Raw genomic sequence first — 19,762 nt, 5'->3', positions numbered from 1 at the left:
TTTGAAACTAAAGACAAATCCCACAGAGAAAACAGCAGGCCCTGATGGCTTCACCAGAGATTTGTATCAAACATTTAAGAAAAAGAAAAGAAAAGAAAGCATTGTTACACAAATTCTTTGAAAGTATAAAGGAACAGATAACATTTCCAAACAAATTTTATAATGCCAGAAGAAACCTGACAAAAACGTTACAGAAAAGAAAATTAAAGGCTGGTATTCCTCATGAATATAGACACAAAACCCAACATATGTATATGTGTTCGTATATGTACATACAAACACACATATTTATAAATATATCTGTATATATAATTTATAAATAAATATGTGTGATACGTCATTACTAAGTTAGGTTTATCCCAGGAATGCAATCTGGGGTTAACATTTGAAAATCAATCAATGTAATTCAGCTTAACATAGTAAATAAGAAAACTGTATGGTGGAGGAAAAGCATGATGAAATTCAACACCAATTTATGGTAAAAATTATTTAAATATTTAGAAGGCAACTCCCTCAGTCTGATAAAAGTTAGCTCCAAAAAATCTCCAGCTAATAGCATACCTAATGGAGAAAGACCGCATGCATTTCCCACAAGTCTGGGAATAAGACAAAGATGTCTTCTCTCACCACTTCTATTTAATGTAGTATTCATAGTCCTAGCCAGTTCAGTTAGGCAAGAAAAAGAAACAGTCATAAAGATGGGAAATAAATAAATGAAATGGTCTCTGTTCCAAGGTGAAATTATCGTTTACATAGATCATCACAGAAATCTACAAAATAATTACCAGAAATAACTGAGTGAATTTAGCAAGGTCGCAGGTTACAGGGTTGAAACACAAAACCCAACTGTATTTCTATATAAACTGCAACAATTGGAAAATTAGTTGTTTAAAAATAGCAACAAATTACACAATTCTTAGTAATAAATGTAACAAAGGTTGTGTAAGACTTGTACATCAAAACCTTAAAACTTTGCTGAAATTAAAGAAGATAGTTAATTGGATACATACATTGTGCTCATAGATTGGGAAACGCAATCTTTGTAAGATGTCAGTTTTTCTCACATTGACCTATTTTCAACACAATCCCAATCATAGGCTAATGATTTGTAGAAATTGACAGGTTGTTTTTAAAAATGTATATGGAAATTCAAGGGCCCTAGAAAAGGAAAATCTTTCCAACAAACAATAAATTTGATCATTAGGGTGGGCCCTAATCCAATATGACTGGTGTCCTTATAACTAGAGGAAATTTGGACACGGAGGCATGCACATTGGAAGAACACCAAGGAAAGACGAAGGCAGAGATGAGAGTGATGTGGCTACAAGTCAAGGAATGCTAAAGATTGCCATCAAACTGCTAGAACCTAGGAGAAAGACGTGGACCAGATTCTCTCACAGCCTCAGAAGGAATCAACCTGCTAAAACCTTGATCCTGAAAATCTAGTCTCCAGAACTGTAAGATAAGACAGTTGTTAAAGACAGTTTTTAGTACTTTGTTATGCAGTCCTAGCAAACTAATACAGATTTGGTATATTGGATATTAAGTTAGAGTTGATTAAAACAAAAAGCCTCTGCTTATCAAAAAAAAAAAAATTACTATTTCCTAGTAATTTTTGTTCCTAGTGAACAAAGCCAGGTGAGGTGGCTCACGCCTGTAATCCCAACACTTTGGGAAGCTGAGGTTAGGAGTTTAAGACCAGCCTGGTCAACATGGTGAGACCTGTCTCTACTAAAAATACAAAAAGTAGCCAGGCGTGGTGGCACATGCCTGTAGTCCCAGCTACTCAGGAGGCTGAGGCAGGAGAATCGCTTAACCCAGGAGGTGGAGGTTTCAGTGAGCCAAGATCACGTCACTGCACTTTAGCTTGGATGACAGAGCAAGACCCTGTTTCATAAAAGAAAGTGAATAGGCAAGCCCAAGCCACAGACTGGGAGAAAGTATTTGCAAATGTATCTCTGACAAAGGACTATAATACCTAAGATGTATACTGACTAGTTAATACAAAAAAGACACCCAACAGAAATGACCAAAATATTTGGACAGATATCTCACAAAAGAAGATATATAGCCTGGGCGCAGTGGCTCACACCTGTAATCCCAGCACTTTGGGAGGCTGAGGCAAAATGATCACTTGAGGCCAGGAGTTCGAGGCTGCAGTGAGCTATGATCACACCACTTCACTCCAGCCTAGGCAACAAAGTAATACTCCATCTCTAAAAATAAAAATAAAAATAGATTTTTCATCCTTTAGTTTCTTAATGTAAAAAAAAAAAAAAGAAGATATGTAAATGGCCATAGTAGTTGAAAATGTGTCCAGCATATTTGTCACAATGGAAATGTAAAATTAAACCACAATGAAATACCATTACACACCCCAGAATGGCTAAAATTCAGAAGACCATTTACACCAAATGGTGGCAACATTGTGGAGCAATTGGAACTCTCCTACACTGTGGTAGGAATGCAAAGGGAAAAGATCTGACAGTTCTTTTTAAAACCAGACATGGTTAGTAATTCTGCTCCTAAGTATTTATGTGGTTTTTATTTTTCAAATTTTTTTTTTTTTTTTTTTTTTGAGACAGAGTTTCGCTCTTGTTACCCAGGCTGGAGTGCAATGGCACGATCTCGGCTCACCGCAACCTCCGCCTCCCGGGTTCAGGCAGTTCTCCTGCCTCAGCCTCCTGAGTCGCTGGGATTACAGGCACGCGCCACCATGCCCAGCTAATTTTTTGTATTTTTAGTAGAGACGGGGTTTCACCATGTTGACCAGGCTGGTCTCGATCTCTTGACCTCGTGATCCACCCGCCTCGGCCTCCCACAGTGCTGGGATTACAGGCTTGAGCCACCGCACCCAGCCTTTTCAAATTTTTTTGAGATAGCGTTTCACTCTGTTGTCCAGGCTGGAGTGCAGTGGTGCCATCTTGGCTCACTGCAACCTCCGCCTCCCAGATTCAAGCAATTCTCAAGTAGCTGGAATTATAGGCACCCACTACCATGCTTGGCTAATTTTTGAATTTTTAGTAGAGATAGGGTTTCACCATGTTGCCCAGGTCTCAAACTCCTAGGCTCAAGCAATCCACCTGCCTCAGCCTCCCAAAGTGCTGGGATTACAGGTGTGAGCCACTGCGCCTGGCCCTAAGTATTTACTCAAGAGAAATGAAAACATATATTCACAAACACTTTGTACAAGAATATTCATAGTAGCTTTTATTTTTAGTAGCAAAGAAAAACACACCAAAAAAACAAACAAACTGGAAACAGCCTTGGTGTCCATCAACAGGAGGATGGATAAGTGATGGTAATGTCATACCATAGAATTCTATCTGCAATAAAAAAGAACTATATACAATATCATGGATGATTCTCAGAAACATGCTGCCAGAAGGAAGCCAAATATAAAAGAGTTCATACTGTGTGGTTCTGTTTATATCAAGTTCTAAAGCAAGCAAAACTAATCTATGGTAATAAAAATCAGAACAGTAGTTGCCTCTGGAGACTGGTGGGAATGGGTATTGGCTAAGAAGAGCAGGAGGAAATTTCCTGGAGTGATAATATCTTGACAGGGGTTTGAGTCACATGGATGTATACGTTTGTCAAAACTCTTGAATGACATATTCATGCATTTTAGTCTATGTAACTTTCACCTTAAAAATCCACAAATGGCTGGGTGTGGTGGCTCACGCCAGTAATCCCAACACTTTGGGAGGCCGAGGCTTGTGGATCACAAGGTCAGGAGTTTGAGACCAGCCTGACTAACGTGGTGAAACCCCGTCTCTACTAAAAATACAAAAATTAGCTGGGCATGGTGGTGCATGCCTCTAATCCCAGCTACTTGGGAGGCTGAGGCAGGAGAATCGCTTGAACCTGGGAGGCAGAGGTTGCAGTGAGCCAAGATGGCACCATTGCACTCCAGCCTGGGTGACAGAGTGAGACTCTGTCTCAAAAAAAAAAAAAAAAGACTGATGGATGCATAGATTAATGAATAGACATGTGATAAAGCCAGTATGGCAAAATGTCAATTGTAGAATCAGTTGGTGGGTATATGATGATTCACAGTAAAATTATTCTAACTTTCCTGTATGTTAGAAAATTTTTACAATAAAATGTTAGGGGCAAAAAACAAAAAAAAAGACAACAGAATCTCTGGGAAGCATAACATTTTTTAAATCTTAGAAGTGATCTCAGCTGGATGCGGTGGCTCACACCTGTAATCCCAGCACTTTGGAAGGCTGAGGCGGGTGGATCACGAGGTCAGGGGTTCGAGACCAGCCTGACCAACATGGTGAAACCCTGTCTCTACTTAAAAATACAAAAATTAGCCAGGCGTGGTGGCACACAACTGTAATCCCAGCTACTTGGGAGACTGAGGCATGAGAATTGCTTGAACCCAGGAGGTAGAGGTTGTGGTGAGCTGAGAGCGTGCCATTGCACTCCAGCCTGGGTGACAGAGCAAGACTCTGTCTCAAAAAAAAAAAAAAGAAGTGATCTCATCCTTTACTAATATTTCTCAAAGGGTGATCTTTGCCACATCAACATATAAAACATCCAAGAACTTAAGACTCACTGAAGTTTAAAAATTGCTCTACCTGCCTGCCTACCCTGGAGAATTCCATTCCACTTCCAGAGTTCCAACGGCCACCACTTCACTGCCCATCCAAATCTTAATCTCCCTTAAGCTCCATTCCCCTTGGGTTGGGAATTTCCATTGGCCTGTCTTACAGGTATCTTAAACTCACCAGATTCCACAGGGGACTCGGATTTTTCTACCCCTACTTCCCAATCTCACTTTCTTCCTCCAGCATTCTCTATTTCAGTAAAAGACATCCTTCTACCCAGTTGACCAGGCCAGAGACCTGAGGTGGCAGGTTGGGAGTTACCCTAGACTCCTCTCTTTTCACCTCCATTTATTTCAGGTCACAAGGGTCCATTGATGTGGCTTCCAGAACATCTGTTACATCTCTTTGCTCCTTGGGCTGTCACTGCCATAGTCCAGTTGTCATAATGCTTTACCTTCTGAGCCTTTACCATGGGAGAAAGCTTAAAATATTACAGGCAGCAAAAAGGGTTAAGAGATGAGGTATTATGACAACTAGACAGAGATTAAGTACATTCCAGGTTATACAACTGGGAGGAGCTGAAGTTGGGATTTGAAGAGTCGGGCTCCGGAGTCTGTTTAAAACACCATGACTTGCCTGGACATGGTGGCACATGCCTGCAATCCCAATAAAGAGAAGGCCAGGGTGGGAGAATCACTTGATCCCAGGAGTTTGAGACCAGCCTAGGCAATGTGGTGGAACCCCTATTTTTTTAAAAAAGAGGAAAACACCTCTACTCAGTATAAACCTACTATATAAACAAGTGTCTTTTTATTATTAGATTTGAGGACATCTTTTTTTTTTTTTTTTTTTTGAGGAGTCTCACTGTCACCAGGCTGGAGAGCAATGGCGCCATCTCAGCTCACTGCAACCTCTGCCTCCCAGGTTCAAGTGATTCTCTTGCCTCAGCCTCCTGAGTAGCTGGGATTACAGGCACATGCCATCACGCCCAGCTAATTTTTGTATTTTTAGTAGCGACGGGGTTTCATCATGTTGGCCAGGATTTTCTTAATCTTCTGACCTCGTGATCCGCCCACCTCGGCCTCCCAAAGTGCTGGGGTTACAGGCGTGAGCCACTGCGCCCGGCCAACATCTCTATTTTTATTAGCGTAACACTAGCTGCTATAACAGATAAATCCCCAAGTCTCAATGCCCTAACACAATTTATTTTTTTTACTTTTTATTTTTTAAAGGCAGGGTTTCACCATGTTGGTCAGGGTGGTCTTGAACTCCCAACCTCAGGTGATCCGCCTGCCTTGGCCTCCAAAGTGCTTGGATTGCAGTCATGAGGCACCTTGCCCAGCCACAAATTCCTCATATAGCAATACTGTCTTCTAAGTGGTGATGGAGGAACCCAGGCTCCACTGTGTAACTCTGCTGTCTTCTAGAGATCATTCTGTGCATTCAGCCAGCAGATGGAAAAAGCACATAGAGCTGGGTGAGGGTTTTCACAGGCCAGGCCTAGGAATGGCAAAAGTCGCTTTTCACCAAGTGTACCCCAGTTGCGTGCCCTAAGCAATGGACTTTGGCAAGCAAGAGTTTTTGCCAAGATCTAATTGCTTATAATTCTGATTCACTTGAGTATCTATTCAATACTTCACTTTATACTGTTTTAAAAAGATCCATAACCAGACTGCACAAAAATTAGAATCTCCTCCTACCCAAGAAAGCAGTTAGAATACACAGTTGCATAGGCATATATGTATGTATGTAGAGATATAAATCATTGAATCCAGCAGTTATTAAAATGCTATCCATAAGATTCACATTTCATTTACAAATTGGCTACAAATCCTTTACATGCTCAAAAGCAGACAAAAAATAACCAAAAGGGTGCAGAAATACTTGGAAGCATCCTACATTGCTTCACATTTGACATTACTAGCAATAAAATGAAATTTTCTAAGTATAGATTTTTAAATCTTAAAAAAGGCAATTTAAGTTCTCTAAAGAGAAACAAAAATTCTGCAGATCTAAAACAGGGTGCCATATGGGGCATGTCCTTCTTGGAAGTAAACATTTTATCCAAAAGTGGCACAAAATTGGCTTCAGGAAATGGCCAGGCACAGTGGCTCACGCCTGTAATCCCAGCTACTCAGGAGGCTGAGGCATGAGAATTGCCTGAACACAGGAGGCAGAGGTTGCAGTGAGAGGAGATCACGCCACTGTACTCCCACCTGGCAACAGAGTGAGATAACGTCTAAAAAAAAAAAAAAAAAATGGCTTCAGGAAACACGGATTGATAATAAATGCTTCCTTTTAAATAAGGATGACCTTTTAAATTTGTTTTTAGAGACAGGATCTCACCATGTTACCCAGGCTGGCCTTGACCTCCTGGCCTCATGCAATCCTCCATCAGCCTCTTAAAGAGCTCGCACCATAGACATGCAGCCAGCTGGGTGACTTCTTACCCTTTATCAAGCAACACGTACCAGGATCTGTGCTAAGTGTTTTCTGTGTGCTAACTTATTTCAACCTCACAATCAGCCTTTGAAGAAGTACTAAAAAGGTCTGGGCCTTTTAAATCATCATGGAATCTAACCCAAGAATAGGCTGAGGTAAAAAAAAAATAATAATAAAATAAATAAATCATCAAGGAATGGACATAGAGATATCAAAAGCCTAAAGCAAGATTTTAAAAATTCACAATATGTAACTCATTTCTATTAAATAACTTCCACTGACCTCAAGTTCAGCTACCAAAGGATAAAGAGGAATCTATAAATAAACTCATGACATTTGAAAAATTGACCCGTTTTAATTATTTAAAAACAAAAAACACATCAAATTTCCTTTACCATCTACAGTTCAGTTATATCCAAACACTCTAAGACCAAACAGAAGCAGGGATGACAATGAGACGCTGAAGACACACGAAGGTGAATGCTGAGGCCCGTCAGATTCCCAGCAGGAGGTCACAAGTCTTTCATTCAAACACTCCAATGCTTTTCATTTCAGTTTGTTAAAGTCCGTGTTTCATAGGAAGGTCTTTACAGTAACTTCATGCCAGGCACCAGGTTTCTTCAATGGTACACAGCTCCATGAAATTTTGTGTTTCCATCCAGTTGACAGGAATAAAAAGGAATTTTTATTTTTCTATTTTTGGGCCGTAGAGACATAAAATGGTCAGATTCCTTTAGGAATAAATGAGGAAAAGGAAAGAGAAAATCTGGACTGTGCTGGTGCTGGTTTCTACTCATCTTTCTGAGGGTGTGACTACAAAAGTGTCACACTTAGGCCGCTACAATGATTAGTACTAGTAATCTTTTTTTTCAGATGATAAAAAGGAAAACACCCAATGGACATAAAAATGGTCAAAGGTTTTTTTAACGCAGGTCAATTTTTCCCCCACCCAAAAAATATACAAAATGAACATATAATTGGGGTGGTAACTCCACTGGACATTCCAATTCACTCATCTGCTTGTCCCCAACACGGGTAAGGGGAACAGGCGTTAGGTTTTATTAGTCGTGTTATAGCAGTAACCAGATGTGTTAATGGCAGCTTATTTGCGGTACACTGATCCTCTGAACATGTGTCGGAAAGCATGGCTGTCAGTCTCTGCCCACATCTGAGCACATTCAGCTACCATGGAAATTACAAGGGAAGGAAAAATACATTTATTCCAAGATGTACTGGGATTTTTAAGTGCCCTTTCTTCCACAGAGCCCCAGAGTGGTGACAAGGTGCTAGGGACTGCTGTGTTTTCCAGCATGAGCTCCCATCCGCTGAGGGTCCTGAGAAGGATAGTGGATTGGTCCTGGAGCCCTCATGAAAGGAGGGGGTGGTCCCATTGGGTGGAACATGTGTGACCCAAAACCTGCAGATAGGAGAGAACAAATTTGTTAGGCTCGGCGTTCCCTTGATAACCTTTCAAACCTCTCCATCTAAGGTTAAAACCACCTAAACATAAATCAAAGTTGACATGGGGCTTACGCAAATGTTAGTTCACAAAACTTGCTTCCACCTGTTAATTCCTTGGTTTTAGAATCCTTTCCCCTGCAGTCCAAAAAAACTCCACAGCACTCAAGGTATCTCCTAGTGTGTCATCTGAGTCTCTGCTATGTGTCCAACATGCCAAATGCTACCAGACAGGATTCAGTCAGGATTTGAGAGATAAGGAAGGGCAAGACTGTGTCATCATTAACCGCAATGGTTGACACCAGAATGAAGGGTGTTGAGAAACTAGATTCTCTTCAGAGTATGGGCTCTCTGCCACAGGAGAATTGGCTACCTGTGATTTCCTTCCACGGTAACGCTGTCCCTGACACTGTCTAGAGCAGCACTATACAAAATGCCAGTCCTCTACCTATTTCTGGCCATTCAAGACAAACAGCTTAAGTCAAAATGTAAATTATACGACCAAGCACAGTTTAGTTCACCTCACAGTTTTTTTGGTAACAAGACTTTCTTAATAAAGGACATGATTCACTGATTTACATTTTGGCACAAGCTCCTGATCTTGTGGCAGACAGGTAATAAACACTTTGTAAAATGCACCCACTCAGAGCCCACACTAAGCAATAGTGCTCTAGGGCATCAGTTAGCATTTAGTTTAGAAAAGGGAACAAATTGGCGATAGATCTTTGTAATCTAATAATCTTACTCTAATGAAACATATACTCAGATCTTTAGAAAACCGGCCCCTCTTCTCCTTGGCAGACCAGGAGGGAAAAAAATAACAGAAATCCCAACAGATCAGCCTTACTTGGAGACTTCTACAGAGCAAACTCACAGAATTTAGATGTGTTGAATGTGATGGTGAGGTATATGAGACAGAACTTTCAAAAGGATTTCTCTGGGCTAAGAAGGAAGGTGGAAGTTACCTGGTGGTGGGGGTGGGGCGATACCAGGGGGTGGTGGCAGGGCAATGTTCACCACAGCTGGAGGACCACTTGGGGGCAAGTTGAAGTAGTTGGCAGAGGCTTCTTCTTCTGCCGCAGGAGGAGGAGGAAGAGCTGGAGGAGAGAAAATAGTCAACACACAGAGGGGAGAACAATTGTGCAACACTGTTCCTACCACCTTTGCATCCTCAGAGGTCCCGCTGGAAGAGTAGAGTGGCTACATGAACCAGACCTGGATCCCGTCTTCCAAAATGGGAACATCAGGGCACACGGAGCTTCTGAAGTTAGCAGGAAGTCTGCACTCACCTCCCGGCAATCCTGGAACCGGTTCCAGTTTGATCCCAGAGTCTGTGGTTCCATCTTTCTCTTTTTCTTTTCCTCTGGCTGCTTGGGATCTGGGAAACACACATGCATACAGTTGGCACTTGGGCCCATCTTATCTCACACCTCTGCTTCTTACATTCCCCAGTCTAATGGAGCTCCTTCACTCTTCACCTCCTCCTCAGCACACATTCTTTTCCCATAAATGCCACTGTGCACAGTGAACAAGAGCAAACACCAGAAAAGACCTGGATTCAAAGCCGGCTAGGACGATTACAAGGACTAGAAGAGGCAATACATACGTGTTTAACACAGTGCTTACCACACAGGGAGCTCTCCACAAAGGGAGATGCTGCTATTAGCCACCTCTTCCCTGGTTCCAAGTTGGAGACATGTTCTCCCTTTGAACTGGGCCTTTCACCTGCGTCTCTCTTATGCAATCATCACTTTTAAACTTAAAATAGCTATTCTTCCCTGTTTTATCTTCTCCACTGGACAATCAGCCTCTAAGGGCAGAATCTAGGTCTAATTCATTTATAAACCCTGAAATTCACCTTTTGTGCCCTGGCATTATACTTGGCCTATAATAATAGCTAGTCACAAAAACATGAACCTTCAAAGGAGCAGATTATTACACCAAACCCCTGAATACATTTCCAAAGCAGGGTTCTCCCAACATCCACAGGAATCAAGTATCAGATAGAAAGTGATATTTGAAAGATCCTGTTCATTGAAGCCTGTGAACCAAAAGCTTACTAGTCTCCAGACAATAAAATAGCTTCTTAAAAATCTGAGCAAAATGTCATTTAAAAATAGTTTAATTCTCACCTTCCCCATTTCACATTCAGTCTGCGGCCATTTACAATCAACTTATTAAAGGACTTCTCAGCAGCCACTTCTGCCGCCTGCCTCGTGGCAAACTGGATGAAAGCACACTGCTGTCTTTGCACAACAGTGATCGTCCGGATCTCTCCGAACTGGTAGAAATGATTTCTGAAGGGAGACAGGCAGAGAAAAATGAAAATGGGAGTTAACAAACATCTTCCCAGGAGACTGAAAATGGATTGTTAACTTTCACTGACACACCACTAGGCAGGTGGGCCCCAAGGTTATCTACCTAACTACCCGCAAGTCTTCCCCCCAATATCTTGTCTTACTGTGGGTGCTTATTGAGAAGCAAAGAAAAGTGAGTAAAGGTTCTCAAACATCTCAAGGTTTTTCCCATGGAGGAAAGGGGGTTCTAATAGGTTCCTTAAAGACCCTAAACCCTAGATAAGGGGTTGGCAAACTACAGCTCTCAAGGCCCATGAGCCAAGAAAGTTTAAAACAAGAATATGTGACAGAGACGGCATGTGGCCCACAATGCCTACAATATTCACTAACCAGGCTTTTATAAAGAGTCTGCCAACCCCCAGGAGTTGTCTAGCTCACTTAGACAGGGTTTAATGGAGACAGGCTACCAAGGGCAGGTTATAAACTTACAGGAGTTTCTTCTCCACTTTATCTCTTTGGAAGAGGTAATTTCCATTACTATCTGCCCAGATGTCTCATCTAGCCAAGCATAATACAAGCCAAAAATAACACACATTTATCAAATGCCAGTCTCTTTAAAAAGGCAACAATTTAAACCATAAGAGTTTTATCATCACAAAGCTCTCCCTCCCCTACATAATTAATCATACTTGGATGCGTGCCATCCTTTAAAACTTGGCTGTTAGGTCAAATAGAATCCCATGTCATTATTACCATATGCCAGGATGGATAAGCACTCTTTGTGTTTTGGTTTTGAGACAGGGTCTCACCCTGGCGCTTAGGCTGGAGTAAAGTGGAGCAATCACGGCTCACTGCGTCCTTGCATCTCTCAAACCTCTTGCAATCCTCCTGCCTCAGCCTCCCGAACAGCTGGGACCACAAGCACATGCCACCATACCCGGCTAATATTTTTAATTTCTTAGTAGAGATGGGGTCTCACTATGTTGCTCAGGCTGGTCTCAAACTCCTCGGCTCAAGAGATCCTCCCAAAGTGTTGAGACTACAGGCATGAGGCACTGTACCCAGCCAGATAAGTACATTACTACGGTGGCACCATAAAGGACAATTTTACAAAAATTCCAGTCAGCATACTAATAATAGAGAAACTGAAGAAAAACGTATTTTGTACAGAATGATCATGCTTGCAGTTTTTGGAAAAAAATTATTCCGGGGCAGTTAAAAGCAAAAATAACTCTTAACTCTTAAACTTAAACCCACAAACCTTAAATCTGTCTCAGTAATAGTGTCACCCAGACCACCAACATATAGTGTGGTGATAGTTTTATCCTCTGGTGGGTCCAGCCGAGGCATTGTTGAAGCCCGCTTTAGAAGCTTGTCAGCTACAGGATCGTTGATTCCGTAGTAGCGATCTTTAATATTCTGATCAGCAAGGGGGTCATCTGGATCTGTAGGCTTCTCATGTCTATGATTCAAGAAAAAAAAAATGCATAAAGGTGAAACAAAGGGAAAAAAATGGTATCTTCCAAGAACAGCTACAGATTAAAGTCATAGCTACATACTCTGAAGTGCCTTTTGAACTACAAACTATGGTTTCCACCAAAATATAATTACCAAAATAGACCTAATACCAAGAGATTTATTGTATCACAAAAGGAATCCCTAGCCTCCTAAGAGCCATTAGGCCATCTAGGATGCCAAACTTTCCTTATAAATAAATATTCTTGACATGATCCATCCCCTCCTGTGCCCCAAAAAGGGATACATGATTACCCCTCTCTAGATCAACAGTTCTTAACACATTTGGGCTGTTCTATTCCACTGAGAATCTGATTAAAGCTATGGACCCAGACCCAGAAAAAACACCTATATTATTTTTTAGGGGTCGGGGTCAACCAATCCCAAATTAAGAACTCCTAATCCAGATGCTTGGCAGTCTTAACCAAAACATAAACACCCTTTAGAAGCCGGCCTCACTTTGATTTCAACTATATATTGAGAGTCAAGTCATTTAAACCATGGCAGTGAGGACTTACTTCTCGGTTAGAAAAGTTTAGGGTCAACATCTATATTGCATGACATAGCAATTTAGTTTCCAAGGCACAATTCTAAGTAAAAACTACAATTTAATCAAGCTCTTCTAAATTTCATAGTTCTAAGACATGAGATATACCACATTAGTTGTATGACCTTTAGATTTTAAAGCAGAAACAGCTTAAGCTAGCACCTCCCATTTCTTAGATGAGAAATCATCTGAAAGCAAATACTGAAAATGAGGCTCAGCTCTTGCCTGTACGGACATTCCTCTCCTCTCTTACACTCTCCTTTCACCCAGAAGGAGCAAATGTGGGGTCGATTCCTTTTGTAGTAGGGTGTGGTCCGGGCCAGTTTGAGCAGCATGTCACTGGTAGATGTGGCTTTCCCCAGCATGCCAACTGGCCGTGTTCCATCAGAGTTAGAAATCTACATGGGGTTGACAAATTCAAAAGATAAATTATACAGACTGTGTCCATTCATTACAACTTTTATCCAAAAAGTGGCAGTATACCTCTCTCTCCATATTCTGTGTGTAGTACTCTTTGTTGACATCTGACTTTGGCATGTCATCTTTAAAAGACAATCCTGCATCACGAACCTGGATGGGCAGGCCTGGTACAAAAAAAAGGAGGAAAAATATCTCAGATGTATTTTAAAACATATCCATATTAACTATGCACACAGAACACATCATCGTTCCATTCTCCTCTTTCCTATTTAGTACCAGAGATTTTACCGTTTTTATTCAAACTCTTTAGCACCATCAGGTTACTACTGCTACACAGCAAGCTAACTGTCCAAATTCCTGAGCTGTCAGGAAAATGTTTTAGAAGATCTTTTAGGCTAGGTGTGGTGGCTCATGCCTGTAATCCAAGTGCTTTGGAAGGCTGGGGCCAACAGATAGACTGAGCCCAGGAGTTCAAGACCAGCCTGGGCAACACCATTTCTACAAAATGAAACCCCATTTCTACAAAAGATACAAAAATTGGCTGGGTATGGTGGTGTGTGCCTGCAGTCCCAGCTACTCAGGAGGCTGAGGTAGATCACCTGAGCTTAGAAAGGGTAAGGCTGCAGTGAGCCGTGATCATGCCACTGCACATCAACCTCGGAAACAGAGTGAGACCCTGTCTCAAAAACAAGCAAATAAAAAATTATAAAAGAAAATCTAGATGAACAAACTGCCCATAGTCATATTTAACCCGTAAATTAATAATGTACCTAGTTTTTAGTACAATAGGATTTGCTTAAAATAAATGTAAAAGTGGTTTCTTTCTAGGCTGGTCCTACAGATCCTCTGCAGAGTCACAGTAATGTAAGGGTCACTGTATTCCAGGAACAGACGCCTCCTTAACAAACATATAAATAATATTACACAAAATGTGGCTAGGACTCTGACTAAGAAGAGTAACTCTAATGAACTTAACATACATAAACTCATATATTTTTCCCTTTCCTTTAATTATAGAAACTCTTGTTGGAAAATTATTTTTCTGAAAAACAGTCACCTACAGTTAAAAAAAAAATTACCCCCAAAGGCAGTTACTCTGAAACGTAGCAATGTAACAGTTCTAACATCACAATTGAGAGAAAAGTCTAAAGCACAATTAGGCTGGCTATGGTGGCTCTGAGAGGCCAGGGTGGGAGGATTGCTTGAGGCCAGGAGTTCAAGACCAGCCTGGGCAAAATGGTGAGAGAGAGAGAGAGACACACACACACACACACACGCGTGCGCTGGGTGTGGTGGTGTGCAAGAGGATCCCTTGAGCCCAGAAGTTCAAAGTTGCAGTGAGCTGTGATTACACCACTGTACTCCAGCCTGGGTGACAGAGTGAGACCCCAACTCAAAAAATACAATAAAGCACAATTACGCGGTGAGCTTCTGGTTAGGATGGTGGCAAAAAAGCTCTGGATCAAGAAAGAAGCCCAAGGCAAATAAATTATCATAGGATCAATGCCGTTTACCTCACGTGGGCTACAGAGATGAAAGTGTAGGCCAGTTTTGATTAATTCCCAACTTTTCCTTAAGTTCTTACTATTGCTCAGGACACTAGAGTGGCCTCATTATGGTTCTCTTCCTGGGAAAAGCAGACCTCAACAGACATTCCAAAGTAAAATCAGAGCCAGAGATAGGGTGCAAAATGGGAGACAAAAGACTGGCTTATAGTTTTAGGCACCTGCACACTTTCAGGTCTATTGGACAGGTCAAGCTTACCATACTCTAGGTCTAAGAGGCAGGTCTGACAGACATTCTTCAATTTACTGCAGGTCTGGCACACTTCAGTCTTCTTGAAACGCATACGGACTCCAGGGCACCAGCGAAATACTGTGAATGGCCTGGCACAGATCTGGAACACAAAGCAAGAGTCATAGAATGTTAATGGTCCTGATCTGGGCAATCTGGAGATCTGATAACAATGAGGCATTCAAAAAAGGATCCCTGAATGTAGGGTTCAGAAGAGACCTTGGCAATCATCTAGTTGATTTGATGTTTCAATATAATTTTCAGCATCCTTCTTCACCAAAAATTCAGAGTACAGAAATGAAATAACCAAAAGGTCAAAGTTCTTCCGATCTTTTTTAAGGGGAGTGGGGAGTGTCCTATAGTTTTCTTTGTTTTTTTTTCTTTTACCCATCAGATCTCATGAGAGTGTCATATAATTTTCTGAGACCCTTCTGACATGGATGATCTTCCTCCTCTACTAAAATGCTTGTGTGCACAGTCACATACCACCTGGTATACAAACTCCTTCAATGGCCATTCTCTGACACCATGATTAAGAATCTCTACATTAGAGGTTTCATTTTCTTACCGCCCACATAAACAGTTACCAGCCAATGAACATATCAGTAATACATAAAAAGTTGTATAGCACTGATTTTTACTGGAAGACCTCAAAACTTAGTAAGCTGAAGGCTCATTTGGTAGAGAAAAGAAAAATGAAACCGAAATCATTACTCTTTAATAGACATACTTACTTTGCATTCCTTCCCATACTTTTCTTTGGTCTATAATAGAAAAGAATAGAAAAGAACCAGAGTTACAGAAAGAAAAAAGCCAGGTGTCTATTCTTTCCTTAAACATAACCCAAGAAATATGTCTGGAAATCCCTGGCATCCTAGAGAGAGAAAAAACAGCAACAAAATCCAAAACCCAACCTTTGTAGGGAGAGGGCAGGAAACATACTATAACGACAGATTGTGAGTTATAACATCTCAAGACTATGTGGATCTGGACTGTGTGTAGTGGCTTATGCCTGTAATCCCAACACTTTGAGAGGCCAACGTGGAAGGATCGCTTGAGCCCAGGAGTTCCAGACCAGTCTGGGCAACATAGCGGGATGCCATCTCTACAGGAAAAAAAAATGAGTATATGCATCTAATAGCAGGTAAGTGAGTGTCCTTCCACAGCCACAGCTCTTAGGTTCATTTCTGGCTCCCAAGTTCACTCCCAAGAACTAATATTCCTAATGGTTTCCACAAACCCTAAATCAGAGAGGATATAGCTATGGCCCGCCCACTTTACAAAGTTTAGTCAAAAGGTACCTACTGTAGACTTGCCCTGTGCCAATGCCCGGAATATATTAAATGTTCTGTTCAAACAGAACTATTCAAATATCTTGAATCATTCAAACATCTTGAACATACTGACTTATCAACACCTCTATGACTAATCACAATAATACAGCCCTAACCTAATTATTGTTAACTACTGCTAATTTTACCCTTGTTTATAAGGTGGGGGGGGGAGGGGCGGGGGATCCTTAGTTTAAAGAGATTAAGTACACTGGCCAAAAGGCATTTGACCAGGAGTCAGGAAACCTAGTTTCTAGTCCTGGTTCTCCTCTTCTCATACTGAGATTACCAGAGCCAGAATATCTGAACTTCAATCCCAGCTCCATTCCTTACTATTGTATGAAAAGACAAAAACTCTCTCTGCTTCTGGTCAACAGACCTATTTCCCAGGTAAATGCTCAACAAATATTAGTTATCATTACTACCCCTACATTACAGGAGTGTCACAGGATTCTTGTTTTTTTTTTTGAGACGGAGTTTCACTCTTGTTACCCAGGCTGGAGTGCAATGGCACAATCTCGGCTCACCGCACCCTCTGCGTCCTGGGTTCAGGCAATTCTCCTGCCTCAGCCTCCTGAGTAGCTGGGATTACAGGCATGCGCCACCATGCCCAGCTGATTTTTTGTATTTTTAGTAGAGACGGGGTTTCACCATGTTGACCAGGATGGTCTCGATCTCCTGACCTCGTGATCCACCCGCCTCGGCCTCCCAAAGTACTGGGATTACAGGCGTGAGCCACCGCGCCCGGCCAAGGATTCTTAAGAGAATAAGCATGACAGTTCTTTGCAAGTCGTCCAGCACTTTGGGTCAGTAAAAGAGCATAATTTTTTCTGCTTGTCTAAGAGAAATACTTCACAGTGTGCAAGTACCACAACACTAACAGGACATGAATAACTCGTTTCACACGCAATCACTCACCATTCGGATATATGGGTTTTCTCCAAGACATGTCTGGCACAGAATGGGGAAGTCCTGGTGAAAACGGGAAATCTAGTTGAGGACCACCCTCCGAAGACCCTGACACCTCAGTGACACTTGGGGCAGCGAGGGGGCGGGAAGCGAGGGTGGGGAACAAGGCACGGCAGGAACCCAAAGTCCATCATAGCCAGATCGCGGGAGGGGGCGCTGTCTGCACTTCCGGCAGGCGGCGGGAGAAAAGAAAACCGGCTCGAATACGCTGGAGGGGGCAGGGATGGAAAGGTCGCTGCTCCCGGGACCCTGATTAAGCCCCCACCCTCCAAGCCTGCAAGAGGATCGCCCTCCGGCCTCCTGCTCCGGTCGAGCTAGGCCGCCGCGCTGGCTCCTCCCCGGAATTCATTCGGCCGCGCCGCAGGCCCTGTCCTGCCAGCTCGCAAGATGCGCGGCTTCGTCGCCTCCTCTGTCTTCCTCCGGCAGTCACACTCACCGCATCTTCCCAGTTTTGCCTGTTGTAGGTGTTGGAACCCAGAGAGGTCGCCATCTTGAGAGCGTCCGGAGGCAGCAGTAGCTTCTGAGTTGGGAGAGAGGACCGCCACAATCCCGTCAAGCCCTGAGGCTGGCGCCGGGCCCGTCGGCGTCTAATTTACGCGTCTAGTGCCTCTTCCGGGGTGGGGCCTTTGCGTGGTGACGTCGCCCGCTCTTGGCGTTTCCAAGTTTAACAAATTGGAGCCCTGGTGTATTGCTCCTGGGTGCTTCCTTCGAGTTTGTGCCTGCCTGGAATGAAGGGTCACACGTACAGTTGATTTATTTGAAAATTGGGCGAAAGAATAAAGGAAGACATAATGAATGAGAGGCTGGGGTTAAAACAGCACTCGCTACCACTGAGCTCTTATTATGGCAAAGGCTGCGCGACCGTCTTGCGGTTCTTGCGTCTCATTTATTCTCATAACCTCTCTATAGGGCTGCCAGATCTCTCACACACAATTCTCATAACCTCTCTGTAGGGCTGCGGTTCCAGTGTCTCATTTTTTCAAATAACCTGTCTGTAGGGCTGCCAGATCTCTCTCTCTCTCTCTCTCTCTCTCTCCCCTCTCTCCCCCCTCTCTCTCTCTCTCTCTCCTCTCTCTCTCCCCCCTCTCTCTCTCTCTCTCTCTCTCACAGACACACACACACGAATTACAGAAGTCTAAAGCTGAATTTCAGATTAACCGCGAATCGTTTTTTTAATTATATTTGGTACATACTTATACTAAAGTAGGATTCTTGGTTGATCTGAAATTCACATCATTTAACCGATCGTCCTATTTTTTCTGGTAACTCGACCCTGTAGGCAAGTATGATGATCTTTCTTTTATAGAAAAGAAAACAGGTTTAGACAGATTAACCTGATATCTCCCGATTTAGCTCCTGGTTGTGGAGCTAAAAAGTGGTGAAGCCACAAATTCAAAGATATTAGTACTGTTTTATTTCCCGTTTCTGAAATGACAAGGGTCTTATGAATCAACAACATATGCATTATTTGATTTCTGGAATAACTCATAACCACTCCGCCAATATTTTACGAGTTTCAATGCATTCTGGTACCACTCTCATACTTAACATGTCATTAAACTAACACATTTACTTATATCACCTCACTTAAAAAAAATCAGGTTGATTTAAAGTATAATTTACATACGGTAAAGTTTTATCCTTTTTAGTTATACAGTTTTGAATTATTAATATACATGCATTACAGTCAAATATAGAATTGCTGATCATCCCCAAAGTTCCCTTGTTTCTATAGTTAATCCACTTATTTCCATACTTAAACCGTGGCAATCACTAATTTGTATTCTCCCTAGTTTTGCCTTTTCCAGAATGTTATATAAATGGAATCCTACATAGCCTTTTGGATCTGATTTCTTTCACTTAGTATTTTGTAGTTGAGATTCATCCATATTGTTACATATGTCAATAATTTCGTCCTTTATATTACTGAGAATTCCGTTGTATGGATATATCATACAATTCACTTGCCGGTTGCTGGACATTTGGGTTGTTCCCAGATTTTAGTGACTATAAATAAAACCATTATAAACATTCACATACAGATTGTTGTATGGACGTTGGTTTTCATTTTGCTTGTGTAAATACCTTAGAGTGAGATTATTTGATCATATGGTAAGTATATCTTTTCCTTTATAAGAAAGTCCTTGGGTGTATCTGAACTTCTTGGATCTGTGATTTGTTGTCTTTTATTATATTTTGTAAATTCCCAAGTATCTCTTCAGGTAGTCTTCTGCCTGGTTTCTTCTACATCTGTGACTCCAATTTCACTTGTCTTGTGAGTAGTGCAAGGTCAGAAATAACTGAGTTCACATACATTTGTGTTTTTCCACAATGTCAGACTTTTACTGATGCTATTTCTTTTTTTTTTTTTTTTTTTTTGAGACAGAGTTTCACTCATGTTACCCAGGCTGGAGTGCAATGGCGCGATCT

The 19,762-nt window shown here is 41.8% G+C and overlaps 1 protein-coding gene across 1 annotated transcript; it reads right to left on the bottom strand.

The window, feature by feature from the left end:
- Window positions 1-7,336: 7,336 nt before the first annotated feature.
- RBM22 (RNA binding motif protein 22) lies at window positions 7,337-17,951 on the bottom strand. The gene is made up of 11 exons (XM_032250184.1): window positions 17,769-17,951; window positions 17,282-17,335; window positions 15,767-15,796; window positions 15,003-15,135; window positions 13,302-13,402; window positions 13,044-13,216; window positions 12,018-12,218; window positions 10,592-10,756; window positions 9,749-9,837; window positions 9,425-9,556; window positions 7,337-8,418 (listed from the first exon to the last, which is right to left on the bottom strand). The coding sequence occupies exons 1-11, from the start codon at window positions 17,820-17,822 to the stop codon at window positions 8,288-8,290; spliced, it is 1,263 nt and encodes a 420-aa protein (XP_032106075.1). The 5' UTR covers window positions 17,823-17,951; the 3' UTR covers window positions 7,337-8,287.
- Window positions 17,952-19,762: the final 1,811 nt, after the last annotated feature.

This window comes from Sapajus apella, unplaced genomic scaffold, assembly GCF_009761245.1.
Source record: "Sapajus apella isolate SASKATOON/1434 unplaced genomic scaffold, GSC_monkey_1.0 scaffold71, whole genome shotgun sequence".
NCBI lineage: Eukaryota > Metazoa > Chordata > Mammalia > Primates > Cebidae > Sapajus > Sapajus apella.
Note: the sequence above shows the minus strand (reverse complement) of the source record. Positions and strands in the feature narration are given on the sequence as shown.

What these genes read in the sequence shown, in the direction of transcription:
- RBM22 (XM_032250184.1), bottom strand. Translation starts at nt 17,822, where the DNA reads ATGGCGACCTCTCTGGGTTCCAACACCTACAACAGGCAAAACTGGGAA. An exon ending in CTGAATGTGAAATGGGGAAG is followed by an intron (nt 9,838 to 10,591) that starts GTGAGAATTAAA and finishes TGTGTTTCCCAG; the next exon opens with ATCCCAAGCAGCCAGAGGAA. An exon ending in GGTTCCAGGATTGCCGGGAG is followed by an intron (nt 9,557 to 9,748) that starts GTGAGTGCAGAC and finishes TCTCTCCTCCAG; the next exon opens with CTCTTCCTCCTCCTCCTGCG.